A 27,027-nucleotide genomic window follows, 5' to 3' on the forward strand; every position below is an offset into this window, starting at 1 on the left:
GTCCTCTCAGTATTACCTTGAATATGCTAAGCAAGCTCCTGGCTTTTAAAAATAGGAACCACAATGCCTTGGTTTTTAAAAAAAGTTAAGTAAATAAATAAATAAATAAATACAAGTATGATTTATTATTTCGATCTTGCAGCCTATAAAATGCAGTCATTTCATTCTTGGGAATGAATAGCTCTGCTTGCCTGCAAGCAGATTGTAAATGTTGGAGTCGTGACCAGACATCTTGGATTTTAATGGCCTGCAACCAACAAAAAATAAACACAGAATTACGACAGCCACCACATAGGCAGACACTCTTTAATGTCCTTGGTAACATTCGGTATCATTCTGCAATTGCTGTCAAAAATCAGGAAAATTCAGAACACTAGCCTAACAAAGCTGTGGGGTCAGCACACTAGGGAGTTCTTTCATTTTAAGTTTATTTGTGTGTGTTCATGTGTCTGTAGGTACCCACGTGTGTGCATGGGTATGTTGCAGAGGCCAGAGGACAATTTTATGTATTGTTCCTGAGGAACTATCCACCTTGATTTTTGAGGTAGGGTCTCTCACTGGCCTGGGAACTTTCTGGTAGATGAAGATGGCTGGCCATGGAGTCCCAGAGGTCCATCCATTTTTGCCTCCCAAGCTCTGGGTCTACAAGCCTGTGGCACCATATCTCCTCCTCCTCCTCCTCCTCCTCCTCCTCCTCCTCCTCCTCCTCCTCCTCCTCCTCCTCTTCTTCCAAGCAGGTTCTGGGGATTGAACTTAGGTCCTTGCTCTTGTAATGCGAGCACTTTGCCGACTGAGTCATCTCCAGTACCCACTGTAAACTCCACACATCTGAATGGCAATCTCAAGGAACTCAGTGCATTGCACCATCACCACTCTTGCCTCCATCAGCAGATAGTCAACTGGGGCATCTCCTGAGGGTCCCATAGCAGTCACGAGGCCACAGAGGCTGTGATCCAGGGGTTTGGACTGTCTCTGATGAAACAGAGACCACCTGGAAATGCTATATCTTCTCCCAGCATTCTAGGACAAACCAGGCAATGCTCACACCCTAGACAATGAGTTCATTTCTGGCAAGTTTACCAAGTGAAGGAGAAAACTCAGAACTGTTGTGGCAGCAGTGTAGGGTGGAGAATAAAGTCAAAATCTGCACAAAGAAACCAGACTGGAAGACCTTTGCACCAAGGCTGACATGAGTATACACAGAGAAATTGAAAAAGTGAAAGCATGCCCCATAAAAGGTGACAATCTGTCAGGCACAGGTTCTGTGGATCCTCCTCCCTCATCTCTGGTTCATTACTTCCTTGAAAGTAATGATTTTTGTTTGTTTGTTTGTTTGTTTTTTCTTCTGCAACATATTTTCTCTGCTACTACGTATCCCTGCCAATTTATTGTTTGGTGGCACAAGCCCCTGGGAATTCCAGAGAATGCCCTTCAGACTCCAATCTTCACCCATAGTGGTACTTGAGTGTCATCATCTGAACAGAAAGGAGAAGCCTGAATGCAGACCCTGACACTACTCTAAGAAGGCCCAAGCGTTCCATGGAGGCAGACTACAGCAAAGCTGACCTGAGGCAGGAGATTAACCCTGACAGTTGTAGTGCTAACATCAATGTTAACGTGGAAATACATAAACCTTTTGATTACCTATTAGACTCCACTGAACGTCAAGCGCATTCAACGTTTAACCTTCATGGAAACTCTCACATTCCATGGGCCATGAACCAAAGAAGTGCTTTGCAAAGTGTGGTCCCCAGACTAGCATCAGCACTACCTTCAAACTACTTACAGACACACACTCTCTGCTTCCCCATAGACCAGATGAATAAGATGGTTGGGACAGAACCCAGTAAGCAGCTCACATACCAGTCTCACAGATGAGCCGATGCATAAAGACATTTATGAGTCACTGTTCTAATGATTCCCATGGGATTATTTTTGTTACTGTTGTTGTTAGTAGTGGTAGTGTGTGTTTATGTGTGTGAGTATGTATACGTGCATGTATGTGTGCACATATGTGTGTATAGTATATGTGTGCATGTGGAGGTCAGAGGACTACATTGGGAGTTAGTTCTCTCCTTTTATCATGGATTCTGGGGCTTGAGCTCAGGTAAGAAGCCTTGCTCTTACTTGCTGAGCCACCTCACTGTCCCCACTTTTTCCCTTTTTACATTGAAAGTACCACTTGAAAACTGTCTTTCATTCATTTAATTTTAACTTTATAAACTTTTATTTTTTACCTCATTTCCAAGTCTTCATTCTCTTGGGGCACAAATCTGTACAAGGCAACGTAGGTGTTCATCTGTAATGGGTCTTTGGAAAGAGGTGCCTGCCAGAGAAGATAAAAAAGATGAGCAAAATTGAGAGAGGAAGGAAAGGAAACGGACAGGAGACGTGACTGCCATCGAGTGTCCCCATGGAGCTCTCAGGAGTCAAAGCCGATGGCTGTCATTACGTCTTCCCTCACACCCTTAGCTTTCTATTGATTGATTGACTGAGACAGAGTCTCTCTTCATAGCCCCGGCTGTCCTGGAACTCATGTTGACCAGGCTGGCCCTGAACTCATAGAGACTCACCTGCCCCTGCCTCTCTAGTGCTGGGATTAAAGGTGTGTGCCACCACACCAAGCTCCTTAGCTGACTTTGAATTTTGGAGTTATACTCCACTACAAGCTATTTGAAATGCTTGGAATGTGTCAGAAATAGTCATTTTCTTCAGGTGATTTTTTTTTCTTTGACATAGTTCTTCATGAAAAATGTCAGAAATGGGAATATTTTCTTCCTATTTTTTCCATTTCAAGTGTGTGTGTGTGTGTGTGTGTGTGTGTGTGTGTGTGTGTGTGTGTGTGTGTGTGTGATGCATATGTGGGGCTCATGTGTGTGGGTGTAGGCTTACATTAGAACTCATCCTAATCACTCTTCTACCTATCCATTGAGGCAGGGCCTCCCAGTCAAATCCAGGGCTTGTAGATAGAGCAAGTTTCTCCCATCAGCTTGCTCTGCAGAGTCCCTGTTTCTATCTTCTGAGGCTGGAATCACAAGTGAGCCTCCATGCCTGCCTGGCTTTTATGTGGGTGATAGGAATCTGAGCCCTGGTCCCCAGGACTGTGCAGTAAGAACTTCAACTACCAGAACCATCTCCTCTCCCATGTGAGAACATTTTCTCTGAAAAAAAGAGAGACATATGAACAGGGACAAAATAAATTTTGCTTCCCCAAATAGACTCTTATAAAAAGATTTATTCATTTGTTTATTTAATTGTATGTGTGTGTGTCTCAGTGGATGTATGTGCACCACCATATATGCAGTGAAGGCCAGAAGGGGGCATCAGATCCTCTGGAGGTAGAGTTACAGATGGTTGTGAGATACCTCATATGGATGCTGGGAACTGAACTTGGGTCTTCTGGAAGTGTGATGTGAGGGTAATTTTTATGTTAACTTGACACAAGCTAGAGTTATTGGAGAAGAAGGAGCCTCAATTGAGAAAATATCTCTTTAAGATCCGGCTGTAGAGCATTTTCTTAATTATTGATTGATGTGGGAGGACCCAACCCACTATGGGTGGTGCTGTCCCTGGGAAAGTGGTCCTGGGTTCTACAAGAAAGTAGGCTAAGCAAGCCATGAGAAGCAAGCCTGTAAGCAGCATCCCTCCATAGCCTCTGCATCAGCTCCTGCCTCCAGGTTCCGGCCCCTCTGAGTTCCTGTCCTGACTTCCTTCCATGATGAACAGTGATGTGGAAGCACAGAAAGCCAAATCAACCCTTTCCTCTCCAGGTTTCTTTGGTCATGGTGTTTTATCACAGCAACAGGAACCCTAACTGGGACAGAATTGGTACCAGGATACTGAGGTATTTTGACAGACCTGACCACATGTTTTTGGGAGGATTGTGGGAGGAATTTCAAACTTTGGACTGGAAAAACCATCGAATTTTCAAAGCTTGGTGAGCTGTTCTGTGGGAGCTTGGAAGATTAGAATGTTGAGGGTGCTGCAGACAATGGCAGCCTGGCTTGTGAAGTTTCAGAGGGAAGTATGAAGGAGTCCTTTCATGACTATCAGGGCCATTTGCTATTTTGAGCTAAGAATCTGTGGTTCTTGTTAGCTGAGGCTGAAGAATCAGCTGGAATTAGCAAGATACCAAGACCACTGACATAAAACCTTTGTTTTACTGGGACAATTGATGCTGCTTAGCTGGGGCTGAGAAATTTGTGGTGTTTAAGAAGAGACCAGCATTACTGAGGTGAAATCTTCTGGGAAGATTCAGAGTCAGCACATACATGCTGCATTCTAGAGGCTGTCAAGGTGCTGGCAATTGAACTTGGTAGCATAAGAATCATGTAGGTGGTGCTGGGTTTGAAGCTGTGAAGGGATTATGGCGAGCAGCTGAGGCTTGGCATTATGGCAGGGTTGAAATCCCTGAGGAGAGCCCAGGAGAGGCTATTGGTGAAAGTGCAGCCAAGTTGCACAAGAGACCCCAACATTTTGGAGATGCCATTACCATGGGATGGCCGAAAGGAGCAGGTATGCAGTGCAGCCGGCCTGAGCCTAGGAGACAAGGTGTGTGTGCTGCAGAGCAAGGAGCCAGAGAAGTGACCCAAGCCCTTTGGAGGAGTCCAAAAGATCATTTGTGAATCCCAGACGTTGGACACTGAGATATTTACACTGTTGGGTTTGGGTTTTGTTTTATTCAGATTGTGACTGTGCCCTGGTTCTTCCCTTTTGAAGTAAAAAAGTATTTAGCTTAATTTTGATTTTTATGGGAGCCCACAGAAGAGATTTTGAACGTTTAAAAGATGGGAATGGAGGGGAGGGGCTGGGGGGAAGGTGGGAGTGGGGGCGGGAGGGGGAAGGACAGGGGAACCCATGGCTGATGTGTAAAACACAAATATAATAAATAAAAAATGGAAAAAAAAAGATTTTTTAGATTTTTAAAGAGACTGAATTTTATTTAAACTTTTTATTGATTCTTTGTGAATTTCAGAGACTGAATATTTTAAAGGGAATGAACTTTCAATGTGTCTGAATTTGTAAAGCCTGGGGAACTTTCAAAGTTATTTATGTTTTTAATGTGAGATCTTGGGGGTGAATAAAAAAGAAAAGGAAAGGGTGTGGCTTAATGGTGATGTATTTGTGTTAAGTTGACAAGGAGTAAGTTGTGCTAGCTAGTTTTATGTCAACTTGATACAAGCTAGAGTCATTGAAGAAGAGGTAGCCTCAATTCAGAAATTCCTCTATAAGATCAGGCTGTAGGCAAGCCTGTAGGATATTTACTCACTAGTGATTGACAGGGGAAGGCCTAGCCCATTGTGGATGGGCTACCCCTGGACAAATGGTTCTGGGTTCTATAAGAAAACCATGAAGTTTTATCACAGAAATAACAATCCTAACTAGGACAAGTAAGAGGTGCTTTCAACCACTGAGCCATCTCTCTGGACCCCTAGCACTGACTTTTTATCAGTTGGTTGAAAGTTGGTATATAATACATCAAAGAGCCCCTGTACATTCATGTGGCAATCAGAGCATTTGTGGTGAGGAAAAAGCATAGATTCGGGCATTAGACTGGTAGCCTATGTCATAGAACCACAATCTACTGACTTGGAAATCTTGCAAATATTAAAATAAAAGCTGTTAATTTTGATAGCTTACTGGCTGTCTGGTATTTTATTATTTGTATTAACATAACTTGACTTCACCACAAACTTGTTAGATAGATTTTACTATAGTCCTCAATTTATTAGACTATAACAGAGTCATGTCATATAAATATTAGCTATTATCACTGACCAAAAATTGTAATGCTATAGATGCATTTACATTTTGCTTTTGTTTTTTTCGAGACAGGGTTTCTCTGTGTAGCTTTGTGCCTTTCCTGGAACTCACTTTGTAGACCAGGCTGGCCTCGAATTCACAGAGCTCCGCCTGGCTCTGTCTCCCAAGTGCTGGGATTAAAGGCATTTGCCACCACCGCCTGGCTACATTTTATAATATACAAGCTAAAATGATATTTTACATACATACAATTGCATAATACTCTTGAGTATATTATATAATATAGTGAATATATTCTACTTATGAATATAAAGCATAAGAGTTGTACAAAACTATATTGCAGCCTTTTGAACCCTGCTATTAATTTTTTACATTTATTTATTTATACTTTACTATTAATTTTTTACGTTTATTTATTTGTGTGTGTAGCCTGTGTACTCCAAAGTATACATGTGGAGGTCAGAGGACAACTTAGAGAATTAGTCCTCTCCTCCCACCATGTGGGTTCAGGGACTGAACACAGGCCAGCAGGCTTGGCAGCAAGCACCTTTACCAACCCAGCCATCTCACAGGCCTTTCAACTTGAATTGAAAGGAGATATGATATAGATATGATAGGACAAAAGGGTAGATTAGTGAACTTACTTCTAAAGAGCAATAACTCATTTAAAATGTTTTACATTGGTATAGATTTTAGTCTATTGATACAAACTTAAAGTTAATTTTGTTATAGTGTGTGTATTTCTACTCTTGTTTAAGATATTATGTTTGTACAGCTCATTTAAAATTGTAATGGACAATTAAAAATAGATTAATAATAACTGGTCATCTATGATAATCATACTCATAGCCATGTTAGTTAAGTTTTCTAGGTATACACAGAGATATTTCAGATAGACAGGTAATCTTCAAACACTTCAAAGGTGTACAGAATATGGCATTTAAAATATTTTTAAAATTTAGACTTTCTGGACAGTGAGACATGTCTGCTCCTGGCAGCACCAATTCACTTCAGAGAGGAGGATGGGCATTGAAGACACTTCATATGGAGTTTATCATCACCTTGGCAAAAATAGCCATTTGGGCAAGAAACTGTTCTTGCCTGGACTGCTTGATCAACTGGATGCGCAGGACCCATAGAAAGGTGATCACTGAACTTTGCTTGACAAAATGATCCTTCAGGTTCCTGCTTTGCAGAGGAAACTGCCAGACATTCTACAGGACACTGAGAGAAGTGACTGAGAGACTCTAGCCTTGTGGGCTAAAGACAAATGCCCAACTTTACAAAGGAACATTAGGTGACTGTCCAGGCTGCCAGCTGTCTCTGTCTATACTTGCAAGACTCCCGAAAAATGCTTGCATCCTTCTCCCAGTTCTCAGGTAATATTATATCCTTCTGAGGCCTTTGATATGGTTGAAGACTAGATAGTTATAATTTCCTCAGTTATGATAAAAGATAAGTTAGATATGAAACCTTAGACTCACAAATATAAGATAGATAGGATATCTTCTTTAATATTGTAACTGTAATTCTTGCTTGATAATTGTTTTATTATCTAAAATTTTACTATATAAAAGTTAAAACCTTGCTTTAAAAAAAAAGAGAAAAGGGAAAGTGCTGTGGGATATTCTGTATGTCAAATGTGTTGCTCTGATTGGTTAAAATAAATAAAGTGCTGATTGGCCAGTAGCCAGGCAGGAAGGATAGGGTAGGCGGGACAAAGAAGAGGAGAAGGCTGGGAACAGGAAGGCTGGGAGGAGACACTGACAATCACTGCCATGAGAAGCAACATGTAAAGATACTGGTAAGCCATAAGGCAAAGTATAGACTAACAGAAATGGGTTAATTTAAGATAAAGGAAGTAGATAACAAGAAGCTTGCCACGGCCATACAGTTTATAAACAATATAAGTTTCTGTGTGCTTTCTTGGTTGGGTCTGAGCAACTGTGGGACTGGCAGGTAAGAGAGATTTGTCCTGACTGTGGGCCAGGCAGGAAAAATCTAACAACATTGAATGTATTGTAATTATATGTGTATATATGAATGGATATATCTATATAACAATACAAGCTTGCATACAATAGCATGCAATGTAGTCATAATATGATTTGGTGATTAACACATTGTCTTAACTTACAGTAACATATGACAGACAATTGTGCATATCATAAATGCAATGTTCATTTTCACCTTTTATATGCTGTGTTATTTATTATGTGACACCACATCATGCTTCACTGGCACTTATTGTTAGCATGTTACATTTTTCTCCAAATAATTTTAAAAAATGGACATGAAACCATGGCACTCCCTATAGATTTTGTGATTCACTTGAGTGATGATTGGCAGTTTGATCCAGGAACTCTCACCTGATCTGTGTTCTGTGATTTCTACATACCTGGTGGTTTATGGTCTTTACTTGGTCTCTGAAGTCATCGGTGCCATTTTCTGGATATGTAAACACTGAAGGAGGAAAGAGAGCACAGGTGTTTTGTGTGGCTGGTAGCCATGTTTGGGGACATGCATGATGGGCACAGTTCTGATTATTCCCTGAACTGGAGCTTATCATTGGCAGTTTCCTGCCCATCCCTGTCTTTACCTCCCTACCTTCAATCTTCTTTCAAGATGTTCTCCCTGCCTCCTCATGCAACATCCTTCTAACCCCAGTTGGCACACCACAGTCTGTGTGTACTCAGTGATACCTCCCTGCCATCACTGGCCAACTGTGTGTTCTAAACTAGGTCTCCTTTGGCGTGTTCTCTCAGAAGCAGAGGTGTGTTCACTGTGTGGAATCACTTGAGGAGACAATTCCGTTCCTTTGAATAACCTTTCTTAAACACCAGAATCTTTAGACTCAGTAATGTGGTGGTCTTAGTGCTGTCTATATTCTGTTTTGAAGATTGAAGCGTTAGATTTAAACCTCAGAACACTCCCCCGACCGCTCACTTCCAATGTACTGAGGCCATAGGCCGGATCTTCTGTGAACTTATTTTTGGACTGTGTAATCCTCTTCCATGTGTGCTGGGGCATCAGCTTGAAGGCATTGCCTTTGATAATGAAACTTCTCAAGATGGGCAGTTCTCACTGTCCAGATGCACACTTGTCCAGAGTTCTCACCATCCAGATGCACACTTACCCAGAGTTCTCACCATCCAGATGCACACTTGCCCAGAGTTCTCACTGTCCAGATGCACACTTGCCCAGAGTTCTCACCGTCCGGATGCACACTTGTCCAGAGTTCTCACTGTCCAGATGCACACTTGTCCACAGTTCTCACCATCCAGATGCACACTTGCCCAGAGTTCTCACTATTCAGATGCACACTTGCCTATAGTTCTCACTGTCCAGATGCACACTTGCCCAGAGTCATTCACAGAAACCTAGTGAGTTTTACTTGCCAGATATGGTCCAGTGACCATGGGCATCTTGTCATTCTCACTAGACAGATATTCCTTAGATAAATTGAGGCAGAAGGTTCCAACTTATGCAGTTGATTTGGTCTATAAATTATTCTACCATTGGGATGGCTTGGCATTTTAGAATAACATATTTATTCTTCATTCTTTTCCTTTACAGCAAGAAGATCAGCACACGATGGTACATACCACAGGAATCCATATGATCTGGTTCATTGGTGTCCTGATTCTCTCTACTATTTATTTATTAATTTAGTTTTATAAAAATTACATTGTGTGTGTGTGTGTGTGTGTGTGTTGCACACCACAGTGTGCCTTTGGAGATCAGAGGACCACTAGTAAGAATCAGTTCTCTCCTTCTACTATGTAGGGCCTGGGGATTGAACAGGTCATCAGACTTGGAGGCAAGCTCCCTTACCCACTGAACATCTCACCAGCATCTCTACTGTTAGCATAGACTGAGGAATTCTATGTTTAAAAACACATTCAAAACAAGGGTTCCTGCAGAAGTACTAAGGAGTCTTAACTCTCCAGGGTATTCAGTTTATAATTCTAGAGTTTACAGTTTCATCAGCACAAGGATGCCCAAGATGCCCATGTGCTACCAATGGAGCAGCACGGAGTCCTGGAAACTGGTCCCTTCCAGTTTGCCTGAAACATTTGGTCACTTAACTTGGTTTTTACCCATTGAAACAAGGCAGAGACCAGCAACACTTTTTTCTAGTGTTACATCATCTCCTCAAACCCTGGTATAAGCATTTGGTTCTGTAAGTATAAAACTACCTTCTTCCCAAAAGAGTAGTAAATAGTTGAAAATGGTAACATGCAAAGAGGTTCAAAGAAGGGAATTCTACCGGGTGAGTCTACAATGTCCAGTCCAGTTTGGAATGATTGTACAGTCTTTAAATTTCATATTATTTTAGCTTCTTATTGAATATCCATTGGGTCTTATAGTTCAAAATGTGTATTTTTCCTGTAAACAGTTGAGAAAATTATTTGAAGTGACCTTAAGTTTTTCAGCTATACAATCAAAAGCAGAATACAACCAGGAGCAGAAGAAGTTTGAAAATCTATTACCTCAAGCCATTTCTTCTTCTTCCAAGATTTTATTTTATTTTTAGTTGTGTGTGTGTGTGTGTGTGTGTGTGTGTGTGTGTGTGTGTGTGTACACAAGCACACATGAGTGCAACTGCCTGTGGAGGCCAGAAGACATTGTCAGATCTCCTGGATCTGGAGTTATAGGTGGTTGTGAGCCACCCCACATGAGTGTTAGTGATCAAATTTGGGTGGGTGCTAGAAACTGAACTCAGGTCCTCTGCAAGAGCAGTATGCCTCCCTCTCCAAACTGTTTCTGAAACTAATTTGCAGCAAAGAGGAGAAAAGTAAGCAGCTGTCTGTATACTGAACAACTATGTATGCTGCACAACCAGGAATACTGCACAACGTGTATACTGTACAACATTTATACTGCACAACGTGTATACTGTATAGCTGGGTATACTGCACAATGTGTATATTGCACAAGTGTGTATACTGTACAACATTTATACTGCACAGCGTGTATACTGTGCAGCTGGGTATACTGCACAATGTGTATATTGCACAAGTGTGTATACTGTACAACATGTATACTGCACAGCGTGTATACTGCACAACCAGGTATACTGTAAGCTATTATTTTTGCTGCTTTAAAGTGGTTTTTTTTTTTTTCATTTTCCACTTTGCAGACCTGTGATATCCATGTTCTTTTTCTTTCAAATGATACTATGCCAGGTTACACTAGGAAATTATGGACCCAAATTTGAGTTCTTGGTCTAATTCCAATGTAGCTATCATGCAGTACCTTTTAAAAGTACAAAACTGGCTTCAGCTCATGAGAATTTTACTTCAGACTTTTGCATCCATATTCAAGAGAGAGCGGCCAGCAATTTTCCCTTCTCCAGCCTTGTTTGGTTTTGAAGTCAGTATTGTAATAACCTCGTAAACCAAGTTAGAGAATGCGCCTGCTCTCCCCCCCTGCTGTGCTGTCGTTTCTCGGAAAGACTTTATGTAATGTGAAAATTCTCTATTCCTTCATTGTTTGATCGAATTTACCTAAGAAGCTGTCCAGGCTTGGTAGTTTTGCCATGCAAAAATGTAAATATTGATTTGGTTTCTATAAGGGTTAGAAACAACTCACAGTTTCTACTTCCATTCCTCTGCAATTGGGCCGCAGTCACTGGTGATTTTGGTATCAGCTCATTTAAAGTTTTCAGGCTTTTCAGAGAGAATTTGGTCACGACAGTCTTTTCTTCCAGTGTGCCACATTCCTCTTTTAGTTACAGCATCTTGATCCCCTACCCTCTTCCATCTTAAAAATTGTTAGAGCTTATAAATTTTATTCTCTTTAATATCCACTCAGGATTTATTGTCCTGTCTTAGCAAGTTAATGGTATCTGCTCTTATCTTTATTATTACCATTTTTATGTTGTTTTTGGATGGGAGTATCATATTTTGTTTTCTGACTTTTTATTGACATGTGTATATACATGCTCACATGTGTGTGTATGGTGTATGTTCATGTGTGTGGTTTGTGTTTGTGTGCACGTGTGTATTTTGTATTGGGTGTGTTTTGTGTGTGTATATGGTGTGTGTTCATGTGTGTGGATGTGTGCATATGTGTATGAATATTTACGTGTGTTTTGTGTATGTATGTATGTGTGTTTGCGTGTGTGTGTGCTGATGTGTGTGTGTAGTCTGGAGGATAGCCTCAGGTAGAGTTCCTAGTGCTTTCTCTTTGATTGGTTGGCTCCTTTTTCCCAATCAATTCATTCAACTTTTGTTACCTTTTGTAGTTTGGAAAGTTTGCTCTATTTTACTATTCCTTGTGGAGTTGTCTTGGATCTCAATGAAGCACATTTTAATAAGATCTAAAGTGAAGTATTTTTAAGCTTCCTGCAAACAATTTGAGGATCACTGAATGTCCATTGTCTATTTATAGATTGGCACTTTAGATGCTTTATAACAACATTTCAAAGCACTATTGCTTTTTTTTTAGGTAGCCAATGTATGCTTGCCTAGATTAACTGTACATTTGTCACTTCCTTTTTTCCCATTTATTTATTATTACATGTGTAGATGATGTGTGAAGGTGGCAGGCATGTGCAGGTCATAGGGCAACTTTCCTTATCCTCAGTGGGATGTGGGGATCAAGCTGAGTTTGCCAGGCTTCCATAGCAAGTGCTTCTACTCACAGGCCCCATCACAGGCCCCATCACTCTCTTTACTGTTCATCCCTTCTTGTCAGAGTGTCAAAGAAAATGGCCTCTAAAGGAAGGGCACTATTAGGAGGTGTGGCCTTGTTGGAGTGGGCGTGGTCTTGTTGAAGGAAGTGCATCACTGTGGGGGCTTTGAGGTCTTCTTTCTCACGCTTCATTCAGTGTGACAGTCAGTTGACTTCCTGTAGTCTCTGAGTCAAGATGTAGGACTCTCAGATCCAACACCATGTCTGCCTGCATGCTGCCATGCTCTCTGCCATGATGATAATGGACTGAACCTCTGAAACTATAAGTGAGGCACCCCAATTAAATGTTTTCATTTATTAGAGTTGCTGTGGTCATGGTGTCTCTTCACAACAATAAAAACCTAAACTACAACACTGTGATCACTTTAATGATGATTCCAGGTTAAGAGTCTTTCCTTCCTCCCTCCCTCCCTCCCTCCCTCCCTTCCTTCCATCTTTCAATGCCATTTTACTGTTAGCTTCAGCTGTAATCTGTAAGACACTGTACCATTTCCTTCCCTCTGTGTGTGACCTGCCTTTCAGACCCATCAGTAGTTTGCTGTCTTGGCAGTTCTGTTGTGTCACAGAGATACCTAAATGTGGCACTGAGGAATGGTGTCTTCAATTCGTTCTGCTAAGTTCTCAGCCAGAATGTTCTCTTATTCCCATCTCTGTGTGTGCGCTTCTAGAGTGTCAATTGGGTGTGCATTGGAATTGTCCACTCTCTTTTCACAACATGTTTAATTTTTGATTCCAGGTCTTTGTTGCCCAGGGTATTCACTATCTTTATTGGTTCTGTATTTCTAGATTCTATTTCTCTCTTTAGCTGTGTCTGATACCTTATTCAACTCACCAATCACACTTCTACTTTACAGTATTCTAGAAGCTCTCTTTGGAGAGAGTTTTCTTCAAATTTTCATATTTGATCATCCCTTGTTCTTTTGTTAGATTTTCTACACTATATTTAGCATCATAAACATAAATGACTATGTAATTGTTTGATAACTCTAATATATATGCCTCCAAGGCTCTGATGTTAAATTAATTGATCCTGCTACCTCTCCCTGAGAGTAGCACATGTTCAGGTGGGCTCTATGGCTCAATGGATAGAACAGTGGACTTCCTGGGCAGTGGTGGCGCACGCCTTTAATCCCAGCACTCGGGAGGCAGAGCCAGATGGATCTCTGTGAGTTCAAGGCCAGCCTGGTCTACAGAGTGAGTTCCAGGACAGGCACCAAAACTACACAGAGAAACCCTGTCTCAAACAAACAAACAAACAAAAAAAGGACAGTGGACTTCTAGAGCGATAGCGGCACATTTTCCTGCTTGGTGAATTTTGATTGTTAGATTATGTTTGTTGAAAGCTTATTGTGGGGATTGTTTGAGTACTTGATTTAAATTCCATAGACAGGAGTTACCTTTGCCTTTGTGCATGAATTATGACCTGATCTCACTTGACAGTTTAAAACAAAAATTCTTATTTGCTTTGCTCTTACAGGGAACATGGATTCAGACTGTAAATTCAAGAAGGAAAGCTCTCTCTCTCTCCCTCCCTCCCTCCCTCCCTCCCTCCCTCCTTCCTTCCTTCCTTCCCTGCCTCCCCCCTCTCTTTCTGTTCTGTCTTCTCTCCCATTCCTCCTCCATCTCCTCTTCTTCCTTTCCCCATTGGTGACAATTTACCATTTGATATTTAGAAAAAAACATATGTTAAAGACAAAAGTCAATGTTCAAAACCAAAATTTGCTTATTTTTTTTTCTGGGCAAAAGTTCTTCACTCAAATGCCAACTGAGGCAACCTCAGGCTTTGTGACATCCTCAAGTGGATGTGACTGGCTCAGTCTTTTTGGAAGAAAACTTCTAAGAATGTGTATTGCTTATACTCTGCTCCTATTCCAGGGAAACCATGATCAATAATGTCCGAGTGAAATGCAGCCATGGAAGCCTGCTGGGAAGGCTGTTACCTGCCATTTTGAGCAGAAACAGGCAGCTGCCTATTGCTTCTCAGTTTTCATGTTGCTTTGCTATGAGTGAAGTATTTAACAGTGAAGCCTAGGGTGAAAGCCAACACCTCCCCCATCTATATCTATGATAGACCCAGGAGAGCTGAAACAGGACTTGGACCTGTCCAAGACAAGTCAGGAGAGGGAGTGCAGGCTGCAGTCTTAGCAGTAATGACATTAGCATGAATGTCTACTAAGGAGGCTGGAGAGAGGCATTCCTCAAGAAACTTGGCATGATGTTTGACTGGAAGATATAACATGTATGTGAACTGTGTGTGTTTTTTGGACATGATGAAACATGCCATTCAGAACTGTGACCAGTTCCACAGAACTTCTGAAAGGCCAGACCTTCTTGTCATGATCAAGAGGACCCTAAGGAAACTAGAACATATCAGCATGCTTTCTCTCCATTATCTCAGACACTGCATGGATGAGGGATTGGGATCAATCAAAAGAGTGTGGAGCAAACTGCTGCGGAATTAATCCCCTCCAGCTGCTAAGGCATTGTGAAGAAAGCTATTGCTGATCAAAGGGCTTGTACATAAATCTCTAAAGCTTGTTGGCAGTTATAGTTTGCTATAAATGGATCTTTCTCTTCCTATTACTTGCTTTTGTTTTTTTTCTTTTCCTTATTCTTTACTTAAAAACAAAATAGAGATGGGCTGCTCATGTAGTTTGGGCTGGCCTTGAACTTGTGGTTGTCCTGTCTCTGCCTTCTGAGCATTCAGATTTCAGGTGTGTGCTCTCATGACCAGTCCCACAAGTGAATTGCCCATTAACATGGAACAGATGGAAAACAGTCAGTTTCATGTCTTTGAGTGTGTTTGTTCCTCTTTCCCCATCTATTTGGAATGTGCTATGGGAATATGTGTGTTCATGTTAGGAGTGAGAGAAACCCAATGCTCTAACCCAACTTCTCAAACACCACAGATCATATATACATGCAGACTAGGTAGGTCTAGCTGGCCTGGAATTCTGTCCTTCTAACAGGGTCCCAAATGATATGAGGCCTGCTAGTCCATGGGCAGGTAGAGTGGGAGTCTCTGCACTGTGTCTCTGTTTTGGGGAGCTTATGAAGAATTCATTACTAGTAATCACACTTCATAATTGTAATTTCCAAGTCCAGCTCTTTGCAATGTATAAGTCTGTTAAGAGCAGTTGGTGGAATACCTCTCTCATTAAGGGAAGTCTTTACTATCAAATGGATGAGTATAACAGGCTAGCTTTGATGGGGTTAGACCTGGATGGCTGAGACAGAGTCCAATGGTAGGCATGTGATGGTTGTTCTAATGAGCTATAGGTAAGATATGGAGGTGTGTGAAGAAAGGGGGAGACAAACCAAATACAAAAGACTTTGGCTTAATCAACTGGTTGAGTGGTGTTCCTAGTTCCTGAGCAGAGACAGATGTGGGAGAGTCCATGTGGGTGGGTGGGTGAGTGAGTGACTGAACAGACCAAGAAAAAGCATGTGTGTTTGTTAATTTTATGGAGCATGTTCTGAAGCTAGAAACTAGGCCAGAGCATGAAGTCCAGAAGGCCTTATCTGAAGCCATACAAAATCTGCATACTAAAAACCAAGCCAAAACAAAACAAAAAGGTAAACACTTTACACAGAAAAAGGCTGGAAAAACCCTGGCCAAGGCTGACTAGAACTGGCCACTGGTGCAGGCATGCTGTTTCAAATCCATTTGGCGCTGCACAAAATCTCCATGCCCTTGGGTGGAGAGTTAAGATGCTAATGAGGCACCTGAAGGATGGAGTGGTAGATAGAACCATGTAACAGAGCTTGAGCAAGATGGTCCATGCTGTGCAGAGGAGCCTGAAAAGCCCTAGACTTTTGTGTACGAGGCACCACTGAGCCCCTAAGCCATCTCTCTACTCTGGCCAGCTTCCCCATCCTTTCTCTTTAATAAACTATCTCTGGTTCCATTGCAAATATGTGTCTGTCTGTTTGGAGACACAAGAATCCAAAACCCATCTTGAAGTACCCAGGAACCCTATCATCAGCCAATATTAGTTCCACATTCCAAAGACTGGGCCTTGTGGGCTATAGATATCTAGAGAATCCTAATGCTGGAGATGAAGCCTGGCTTATTGTGTGTGGGTGGCATTACATTATTATATTCAAAGATCACGGCAGCCTTATGGATTCGCAGTTATTGAAACAGCACTTAAAAGCTGCTTCTCTTACAAGCACTGATTCTCCACTTGGGCCCACAAGGTAACTAAGGCAAGGTGTGAGAGCCCAGACTTCCTGCCTTCATTCTGCTGTAACCTTCTAGCTGAGAATCCTACTAGTACAGTGTGTGTGTGTGTGTGTGTGTGTGTGTGTGTGTGTGTGCACATGCATGTGTATGTGTGTACACAGGTGCCCATAGAGAATCCACTGGAGCTATAGTTTTTTGAGCTGCCTTACATATGTGCTGAAATCCGAACTCTGCCACTCTGAGAGCAGTCAGCTCTCTTTACCACTGACCCAACTCTCCAGCCCCCACATTGCTTTTCTTTTTTTCATGTGTGTATGTGGGGGTGGGTGAGTACATGCATATGCATGTTTTTATATATGCAGTACAGATGGGTGTCCAGGTTTGAATGTACATGTGTGTCAGTGTTTGTGGAAGCTGATGTGGCCAACCTCTGCTATCACTCCTCAGGTACCACCCACTTTTATTTTTTTAATGTAGATTCTGGACATTGATCTCAGGTCCTTGTGCTTTGAAGGCAAGCACTTACTGAGATACTCCCTATCCCCACAGTGGCTTTTGAGTCTTAATAATCTAGAAGGACTGGAATTTGTCACACTCTCTCTGACTGGCACCACTGCCCACCTAATTCAGGTATCTCAGATATGGCACAAAGTAATGTCCACAACATCAGGTTTTGATATCTAATCCGGGTCAGTGGAGGAAAATCTTATTCACAAAAGGGTTATAAACAACTCCCAAGCCTTTTAATGGCTAGTCCTGTAGGTCTGAGAACACAGGAGACAGGGTGGAGGGAAATGGAGTCAGGGCATTGGAATTGCCTGAAATGGACACCCACCTTTCTTCAAGAACACCGGGCTCTTGCCCATATCATATTCCAGAGCCATCAGTGAATGAGTGGGGTATGAGAGAAATGGACACAGCCTTTGCAGGCCCTGACAGTGTGCTCAGGTCTCTCTGCAGGGTAGTCCCCCACTCACCACTGTTGCTGCGTGTCCTGAGGTCAGATCCATCTCCTGGGCCATCAGCCTCTTCAGGAACTTCCACGAGCTCTGATGTCTTGGAAAGAGGAGACAGCACAGAATAAGCCAGTGAAACATGATGTATCATGGGCCAACTGAGTATAGAACTTTAATGCCAGTACTGGAGCTAAAGAGGAATTTGCATAATATTTGTGAATTTTTAGCTGTTATAAATGGTCCATCATAAACTGACATGTTAAGTGGCATACAACTGTCCATAAACATTCACACACTTTGGCATGGTTTTTATTTATATCACATTTAGCACTGTTTCTATGGTTCTTCCAGTAGGTGAATTAACATCACCATTTGAACTTCAAATGAGAGTGATATCCTCATGAGAAGGTCATGAGGTAAAGTCACAAATTACAAATTAGGGAGGGCTCTGTTGGTAAAGTGGTTGCTGTGGGAGTATGAGAACCTGAGTTTGGATCCCCAGCACTTATGTATAAACACGCATGAGGGACAGGTGCTTATAACCCCAGAGGTGGGGAGGGGCACTGGGACAAACAGATCCCCTGAGCTTGAATTCACTAGCTGAACTGGTGACTTTCGGGGTTACTGAGAAACTCCATGTCAAAACAAAGGGGGGGGGTGAGTAGCAAGTGAGAGTGTGATAAAGGAAAACACTTTACCCTGACCTTTGGCCTCCACATGCATGCACATACATTTGCATACCCTCACATGAATATAAGCATACACTAAAACACATGTACAATGTCACAGGTAATATTCTAAATGCCTCGAGACAGTGTCTGTTGGAGCCAGACACTTCCCTTTTACTATCAAATCCTTCAGTGCTCACATGAAATGGCTGGTATAATAACCCTGACACAGCTGTTAAGTTCTCGTTCTTAATAAAATAGAATGAGATATGTAAGTGTGTCTTTCAGGAATGCTGCCCAGTGCTTTCTTCTCCACCAGTTTAGTCTTTAGAAACAACTGAACCAAAGGGTGTGGAGCCCTGTCTCCTTCCTCTTTAGTGTCCCCTACAGTGCTGGCAAACTATCCACTACTATTCACCCTTACCGAGTAGAAGACAAACCTAAATGGTGTCAGTGAAGTCAGTGGAAGGACAGCTTTCAATGAGTTTAAAGATGGCTTCTTAGGAATTGTGTGGCATCAGAAGGCTTTCTAGTCTCACATGCTCAACTTACGTTCCTGCTCTCTACTACTGGATGTAGGAGTGCACAACTGTTTGATACTAAGCTTTGAGCTCAACAATTCATTGAGGTTGGTAGCCAATGAGTTTGAGGCAGCTGCTGTGTGTCTCTCCTGGTGCTGGGGTTACAGATGCATGAGCTGCACTGGCTTTTATGTGGGCTTTTGGAATCAAACCCAGGTCTTCATGCTTGCCTGCTAGTTCTCAGCCAGCTCAGCCAGCTCCTTCCCTTCCCACCCAGACACTTCATGGAACCAAAGATGGCATCAGTTACCGAGGTTCTGGGGGGTGAGTCAGAACCACTGCCTGAGCTGCCCTTCTTCGTTCTCTGGGCCAGGGAAGTGCCAAATCGGAGGGCCTCATACACGGGGTCCACCTTATTGCCACAAGCTGCAAAAGAAGAAAACAAACACCCATCTCAGAGAGCCCAGCTGACCCAAGAAGGTGGATCTGACCAGGGGCTTGTGTGCTTACTCTTTCCTAATGGATGAGGGCTCATATCAAATGCCCTTGCTCCCTGGTGGAACTCCAACAAGTCCAACCAGGACTAGGGTCTACACCATCTTGCTCTGGTTTCCCCAGGGAACCTGACATGTCCGACTGGAACTCTGTCCCTGATGTCTTTCTGAGTGGTTGGTCTTCCTCTATTATTCTTCCCACTAAACTTTGATGGTTCTTCCCAGGAACTGGTTTGTTTTCTACAATTAGAAGCTCTGATCACTAAGATACTTAGTCTTGAGAGAGAAAATTTGAGAACAAGTATTCTTAAACAACTAGCCCTGATATATTACATTTCTAATGAAAAGCTATCTAGTTTATTATTTCTAGTTTAAAATCCATCCAACTAAAAAAGCCACAGGTATAGAGGCTTCTGGTACAGAAAAACAAACAAAAGTAACCCACTCAACTAAAACAATATATAGAAGCCAATTAAAAGATTACATGAAAGAAGATATCCCCACTATACAGAGGGCACTTCAATAAACAGTGTCATTTGCTGAGTTTCTACTCAGCATTGATATATTACATCACATATATACTGCCACATATTATATATACTATTCTGTATATATTACATAAATATATAAACAATTGTGAAAAGTAGTGACCATTGGTCCCATCTTAGAGCATAGGGCAGAGAGTTCAATGACACTGTTGATAAATGGGAGCTGATTCTGCACCTGGGCTGCAGGATGCCATGCCCCATGCTGATGGTTGAGTGGGAATGTCCTTTTATGCTGATGGTTGGGCAAGTGTGTTGTCTTGTTGCTGAAGGTCTGGAAAGTATGGCGTCTACTTTTGAGACTCTTCTATTTTTTCTTTTTTTTCAAGACAGGGTTTCTCTGTGTAGTTTTGCGCCTTTCCCGGAACTCACTTTGTAGACCAGGCTCGCCTCGAATTCATAGAGATCCACCTGGCTCTGCCTCCTGAGTGCTGGGATTAAAGGTGTGTGCTGCCACCGCTGCTGCCGCTGCCGCCACCGCCGCCGCCACCACCACCACCACCACCACTACCACCCAGTGAGACTCTTCTATTTTTAAACTCCATCAGGGAGATCATGAAAATATATTTCCTCTCCAGCAAATTAAGTAGAGCTAAAGAGCAAACCACCACACAGATAGCCAAGGCTACCCCACTGGCTTTGTAGCCCTTAGAGGGTCGCTGTCCTCATTGACTTTGCTGGTAAAATCCCACCTCGGTGCATTGCTGTCCCAACTCACCAATGGGCATAACTTCTTTAATGCATCCAAACTGTTCATGAATGAGCAAAGGGGAGCTATAGTAACGCCGAAATCCCTTTGGCTGGAGAGAGAATGAAAAGGAGAAGGGCTTAATGTCAGGAGATGGAGAAAACCAAGCAGGAGTCCTAAAGAGAAAGCCCATTGATGCCTCCCTTTACTGACACAGCCTGTTAACATTATAATTTACCACTGACAGGGGACAGGGGAGAGAGGAATAGATGGAGGTGAACAAGCTAATGTTCCATCTAGAAGGCAAGCTCCCAGCTTCCTGTCCCATGCCTCTTCTGCTGTGCCCTGTAACCTCACTACAGGCAGAACCCTCACCCCCATTCCAGGACAAATCTTACTGTTTTCCACCACACCTTACTGTGGGTGCTTCAAACTATAAAAAGCCTACAGAGGAGAATGTAGGTGTCAGGGCATGTCCAAGGCCCTCATATGTTTTCAGAGTGTCATCCAGAACCATCAACCTTGCTTTCTAGAACCAAGTTAGGTTCTGTCATGTTTCTGACCTGTGATCTTTCCTTTGGCTTGTGGGAATTACCCTGGGACACATAGAGGGGAGCATGTGACAAGATTTAGAAGAAGAGGACATTGCAAGCCAGAGTTACTGGATGCACTTTCTAAGAACCTAGATTTGATATACCTCAGGGTTGGAAGGTAACCTGGTGACCTGGACCCTGCAAACATCCATGAGTCCTCATGTGGATGTAACCGTCTTATTCAATAAGAAACACAGAGCCAATTGCAAAGTTAAAAGCCAAGAGGTCAGAGCAATAGCTGAGAGCTGAAAACCTTACCCTTCACTGCTGTTCTGTCTTTCCTCTCTGCAAGAGTAGCAACTGGTGCTCATCTTTGAGTACTACAGAGACTGGGGTTAGAGGCAGCTCCCTCCCCTGAAGGCAGGTCTTTGGTGGTGTTACATCTGGTGTTAAGCTACCTACTACTCATCATGAACTCCTTAGAGTCAGAAAAGACAACAGCATTCCTTTCTGGGCTGGGCTTAACAGTTTCTGAAGACAGTCGCTCATTCTCTACAGTGGACATTCTTGGTGTAATACTTCGGTCACTCTGGTTGCAATGGCCTTCAAGTGTGTTCTGGGGTGCATTGAGACTGACGGCCACACTCCTAGGTCTGAGCCGAATGTGCGTAGATGGTGAGATCTCCTTTAGTTTGACCAATGTGACTGTTACAGGGACACTCAGGTTGGGGGTTAGCTTCAGTCTTCTCTCCACCCCCACTCAAATAACAGTTAATTAATCACCTGATAACCAAGTGGTAACCGAGTAAAGCAGCATAGTTTGCATGGGCTGATGGGGGTTCCTGTAATGTTGAATTTTCACTCTGAAGACCTGAATTGTCCCAGGTGGAGAGAAATGAAGGGCTACAGCTGAGAAGGTCCCCCGCTAAACGCCTGGCCCTCTCTGAGGACTGGACTCCCTTCCAGTACAGGCCTTTGGTCCAGAGATCAGCACATCTGCTCCTTCACTGGGCCACTTAGTTCATAGCCTTCACTGGGTGGCAGGCTAGCATTTCTGAGGATGCTTCAGAACTCCTGAGAAGGGGTTCATAGGGTGTGGCATCCCTGGGACAGACTCCTGGGGACTCTGGGCATAATGTTCCAGGGCGCTGTCTGGCACCAGTACTTACCAGCTTGCCCATGCACCGCTGAGGTGCCAGCCCATCTGCACACTTGTGATGGATGCTCATCTTACAGGCCCCACAGCGCAGTCCGTGCTTAGCATGTGTTCCTGTTGGGCACACAGCAAACATTGGTTAGGTACAGCTTGCCCTTTCCTGTGGTCTGGTCTGAAGTCACTGAAAGAAAGCAATACTGCTAGCCAGTTAATTCGTCCCTGAGAATTTTTCTCCCCAGGAAACTTGAAAAATAGAAATTTATGATATATCTTTTCCCACATCCCACATTTTCTTCTTAAGGTATCCACTCTGGTTTCTCCTGTTTTATGTTCACGATGTTAGCAAATCTGAGCCACCCATACTGTTTGTTTGTTTTATTTTGATTTGTTTTTGGAGACAGGGTTTTTCTGTGTAGTTTTAGTGCCTGTCCTGGATCTTGCTCTGTAGACCAGGCTGGCCTTGAACCCACAGAGATCCGACTGGCTTTAATCCCAAGTGCTGGGATTAAAGGTGCGCACTACCTCTGTCCAGCTTCACTCATACTTTCTTTGTCTTAATTCAAGTTAGCAAAATCCATGTTCTCTACTGTTCAGGTAGGTTGTCCATCTGTTCTCTTTCAATCCTTGCTGAGTCATGCTGGTCCTAACATCTTATCCATTCTCATCTGCTCACCATGATGTGTGTGTGTGTGTGTGTGTGTGTGTGTGTGTGTGTGTGTGTGTGTGTGTGTGTATTATGAGTTGAGGAAAGCTTGCAATCCCTTGTGCTCATGAGCTGTTAGCCATGTGGCTTTCTTTCATTTCTCTGGATGAGTTAGCTCCAGAGTCCCTTAGGGTCCTTACATGCACTGCTTTATGTATCTGCAATGCTGTTTTTGTCTCTTTAGTTGGCTAGTGACCCCTCATGCGTTGACTCTGTCATCTATACCAAGCATTTCCCTTCCTCTGCCCAAATATTTGTCTTCTTTTTCCTCTTCCTTTTATGTCCCTATCATCCCCCTCTTCCTCTTTCTGTCCCCTCTTCCCTTCTTCCACTGTTCTCTTCTCTCATCCTCCTCCCATTCTCTTCTCCCCTCTTACTTGCATCCTGTTACTCTCATGCTTCTCTTTCTCTCCCCTCCAATTCTCCACCCTCTCCTTTATCTCCCCCCCTCTTCCTCCTTCATGCTGGAGATGAACCTGGGGTCTCACACATTCTAGGTATGCACTCAAGTCACTGAGCCACAACCCAGCCCTCCTAAAGCTCTTTCTTACAGCACCCTGCAATTATCTTTTATAGCATTTATTATAACTAGCAACAAGCGTTGACTTGAAAGCTTGCTTTGTCTTCCTTTCCCTCTGGAGGGTGAATTCACCGAGACCAAGGACAGTGTGTGTTGGTTTGCTGGTATAAGCCTTGCCCTATGCACAATGCATTAAATAAATCAATGAACAAATTCCCTCATAGTCACAGCATGCAGTGAAGCAACAGTGGCTGATGTGAGGTACTTCACGAGAGCAGACTCTTCAACATTGCAGGAGTATTCAAAAGCTGGAAGGGAATGTGAAGTTCTATCTGCATTGTTTAGTTTTAAAAATGAAAAGTCCATTCAAATACCTCCTCTCATTTTGGCAGGACTGCTCAACATATGTGGAGATGAAGATGGGATTAATTACATGATATAACAGAAATGCAAGGATCCATAGTTTTTCAGGGAAAAACAATGGGTAAGTCATTGAATGGGCAGAGAACTAGAAATCTTTTGAAAGATGTCACCTGAAAAGTCCCTCCAGGAAGCACCATTTAACAGAGAACCTGTCTCTGTTACACCTGAAGACAGAAAGCTGCTCTCTGTCTGTTTCTGCCTGCACCCTCCCATGTGTGCGAGAGGTATGCGCGTGTACACACACACACACACACACCACCACCACCACCACCACCACCACCACCACCACCACCACCACCACGACGAAGGCATATTACTTGTTTATACACAGTGGTAGAAAAGCCCCCTTTGTTTCTGAAAATAATCCTTCAGGTGAAGCATGCTGTTCTTTCAAAGGCTGGCCTTGGAAAGCAATGACTTTTCATTTTAATTCAGAGCCTGCTATTTGTGCCTGTGTGGGAAGGTAAGCAAGATCTTCAAAGGGAAGTTGCTTGGCTGTGAGCTAGCCTCTGAAATGGTGTCATTATAAATGATGGTATATTTTCCTTCATCTATATATTTCATTTCGCTGACTTCGGTTTTCCGGCCCGCTTTCATACTCTGCTGCTTGGTATGAATCAGACCACCAGCAATTACTCAGTGTTAGGTGTTCCCATTTCCACCACTGTGTTCCACCACTGTGCGGTGACAAGCTTGACTGAAGGGGGAAAGCTTCTACTCGGAACTTCAGAGAACAAGGAGGGAGTGATTTGGATCACCACAGTGGTCCTGGTTTATTCTAGAATGATCTGGAGAAGGCCTGGCCCGACTTTGTTCTGTTACTCCCCCCTCCCTCACCAACACCGAACATATGTTACCTTTTTGTCCGACTAGAGAGAAACTTAGCTTTGGATTTTAATATGAACACAATGGCTCTTCAAATTAAAAAATGCAACCACATATTTCTGTTCCCTTAACTACTTTCCTCATCAAATGAGAACCCTCTCTCCACAGGGTTGCTAACAGAGCAGGGTCATAATGAGACATCCTTTGACTCATGAAAAGACACAACCCTGTCTCAAAAACAAGGCGATTATGCCTGAGGAACCAAACCTGAGAATGTCTTCTGGCTTCCATAGGCATGTGTGTGTACACATGTATATACTTGTGCACATCTGCATACTCACAAGCACACACATGTGCACAAACATATATATATATATATCAACTGCACTTAATATTCTTACTTCACTATAACTATAGTTCAGAACAGTGTGATGTACACAACACCCAGCACCATGTGACTGTCTAGGCCTTGAGGCTCACTGCTGCCCAGCTTCAAGAAGGAATGTTTTACAGTTATATTGATAATTACCCTGGGATATGCTCAAAATTTGGAGTACAGATTTTACTGAAAGTGTACAAACATTCACCATAAAATGAGGAACTTACGCACATGAGAGGATTTCAGAGGAGCCGGTGTGGTAGATAGCTCAGTGTGTAAAGGTACTTGCCATCCAGCATGACAACATGAGTTTGAACTGGTAGAAGGGGAGAACTGACTCCTGCAACTGTTCTCTGACCTTCACATAGAAGCAGGGTACACACATCCCTGACACACCAAGCAAACAAACACATACATGAAGGTAAAACTTTTAAAAGAAAGGAGTGAATAGGTTTAAATATGTAGAAACAAAGATGTCACCGGATTTCAAGTAAACAGTACTGGATTGGTACAACACACTCAGTCATATCAAAGGCCCAGGAAAATTATACTGGGAAGACAGAAGTGAGTTTAATATTTACCTGGAAGAAAGAAAGCTAGTGAAAACATGGTAAGCATGCTTAACAAAAGACATGAACACAGGATTTCACAGAGGCAGTTTAGAAACTGAAGACCATAGAACCTCAAAAACAGTCAAATCCTAAAGTTCTGGCAGAAAATTATTTCCAGCCTAGGTTTTTACACCCAGGTAAATTGCCAAACATAAGTGATGGCTGAATACAAGTATTTTCCACAATTTCGATCTTTCTTTAAAATACTTTCTTTCCATGTGCTCATTCTTAAAAATAGCTACTGTAGAATGTGGCTTAAAAATGAGAGAATAAGTTAAGAAATTAAAAATCACTAGATGTAGTGTAGTGGAGACATGGGGTAAAAGTGGGGTCTCCTGTGTAACTCTGCAGTAGTCCAGGCTAGAGCTTCCAGATGATGGAAGAGGGTAGGCTGAAGAACAGAATAAAGGAAATAGAAGTTTAACGACTTTGGATTTTATAATAGATACAGCATTTGACAGATCTGTGGGAGTGTTTATAAATTACAGAGGTATGAAAAGTTAAGGGAGTAGAAAGGGCATTTTTTAATTTGAAGGAAAATAAAATGTGTTTAAGAAAGTAATGCAATCATAGTAAAACATTTGAATTAGAAAATATCAGTGATTACTCATAGTGCCTAAACTGACCTTCAAACTTACACAAAATTGTGATTTTACTGTTATTCAGAAAGGGCAGAACAAGGAAGACAGAGGCAAGTGTGTCTGGTGGCCTGAGAGATGAATCCTTGTCTACAGCAGGAAGTCATCAAATGTATTAATCAGCACAAAGAGCAGAAGCGTGTCCCTGAGAACTACAGATGTGAAGGTCACGAAAAGCAATGAGGACATGATGGAAGACACCATTCTGAGTCTGTGATGAGCTGCTTTCCACTGCTGCACTTTAGGGCCATCTGTCCTCAACTAAAACCTGTATTATGACTCGAGGTGGATGAGAGGAAGGGCAAGGTGACTCAGAGGGTGAAGGGGCTTGCTTCTCAGCCTGACGAGGAGTCGATATCCAAGACCCACACAGTAGAAAGAGAGAACCAATCCTGCAAGTGCTTCTCTGATTTCCACATGAATACCCTGGCCCAAGAGTTCGTGCGCGCGCGCGCGCGCACACACACACACACACACACACACACACACACACACACACACACACAAAGTGTTAAAACAAAAAATGAAAGATAAAGTCTCTGGAAACAAGACCAAGGAGATGGTTCAGGGGTTAAAGTCCTTCCTGTGCCAGAGTGAGGATCTGAGCTTGGATCCTCAGAACCTGTTTAAATCTCGTTTGCCTTGTTTCCATAGCTCACACGTGAAATCTCAGCATTCCTATGGAGAGATGGGAGACAGAGATGGGATCCCTGCAAGCT

General features: G+C 42.7%; 1 protein-coding gene across 3 annotated transcripts in view; it reads right to left on the bottom strand.

Annotated features, from left to right (window-relative positions):
• The window catches only part of Stac (SH3 and cysteine rich domain), a 126,966-nt gene that overhangs the window by 23,650 nt on the left and 76,289 nt on the right, over nt 1-27,027 (bottom strand). For all 3 annotated transcript variants that reach the window (XM_036191763.1, XM_036191764.1, XM_036191765.1), the window contains 6 exons: nt 22,223-22,323; nt 20,551-20,632; nt 19,104-19,219; nt 17,626-17,704; nt 8,162-8,226; nt 2,238-2,326 (listed from right to left, as the gene is read on the bottom strand). In XM_036191763.1, the coding sequence (XP_036047656.1) occupies nt 2,238-2,326; nt 8,162-8,226; nt 17,626-17,704; nt 19,104-19,219; nt 20,551-20,632; nt 22,223-22,323 (532 nt within the window). The remainder of the gene's footprint in view (nt 1-2,237; nt 2,327-8,161; nt 8,227-17,625; nt 17,705-19,103; nt 19,220-20,550; nt 20,633-22,222; nt 22,324-27,027) is intronic.

The sequence above is a fragment of the Onychomys torridus genome, chromosome 7, assembly GCF_903995425.1.
Source record: "Onychomys torridus chromosome 7, mOncTor1.1, whole genome shotgun sequence".
NCBI lineage: Eukaryota > Metazoa > Chordata > Mammalia > Rodentia > Cricetidae > Onychomys > Onychomys torridus.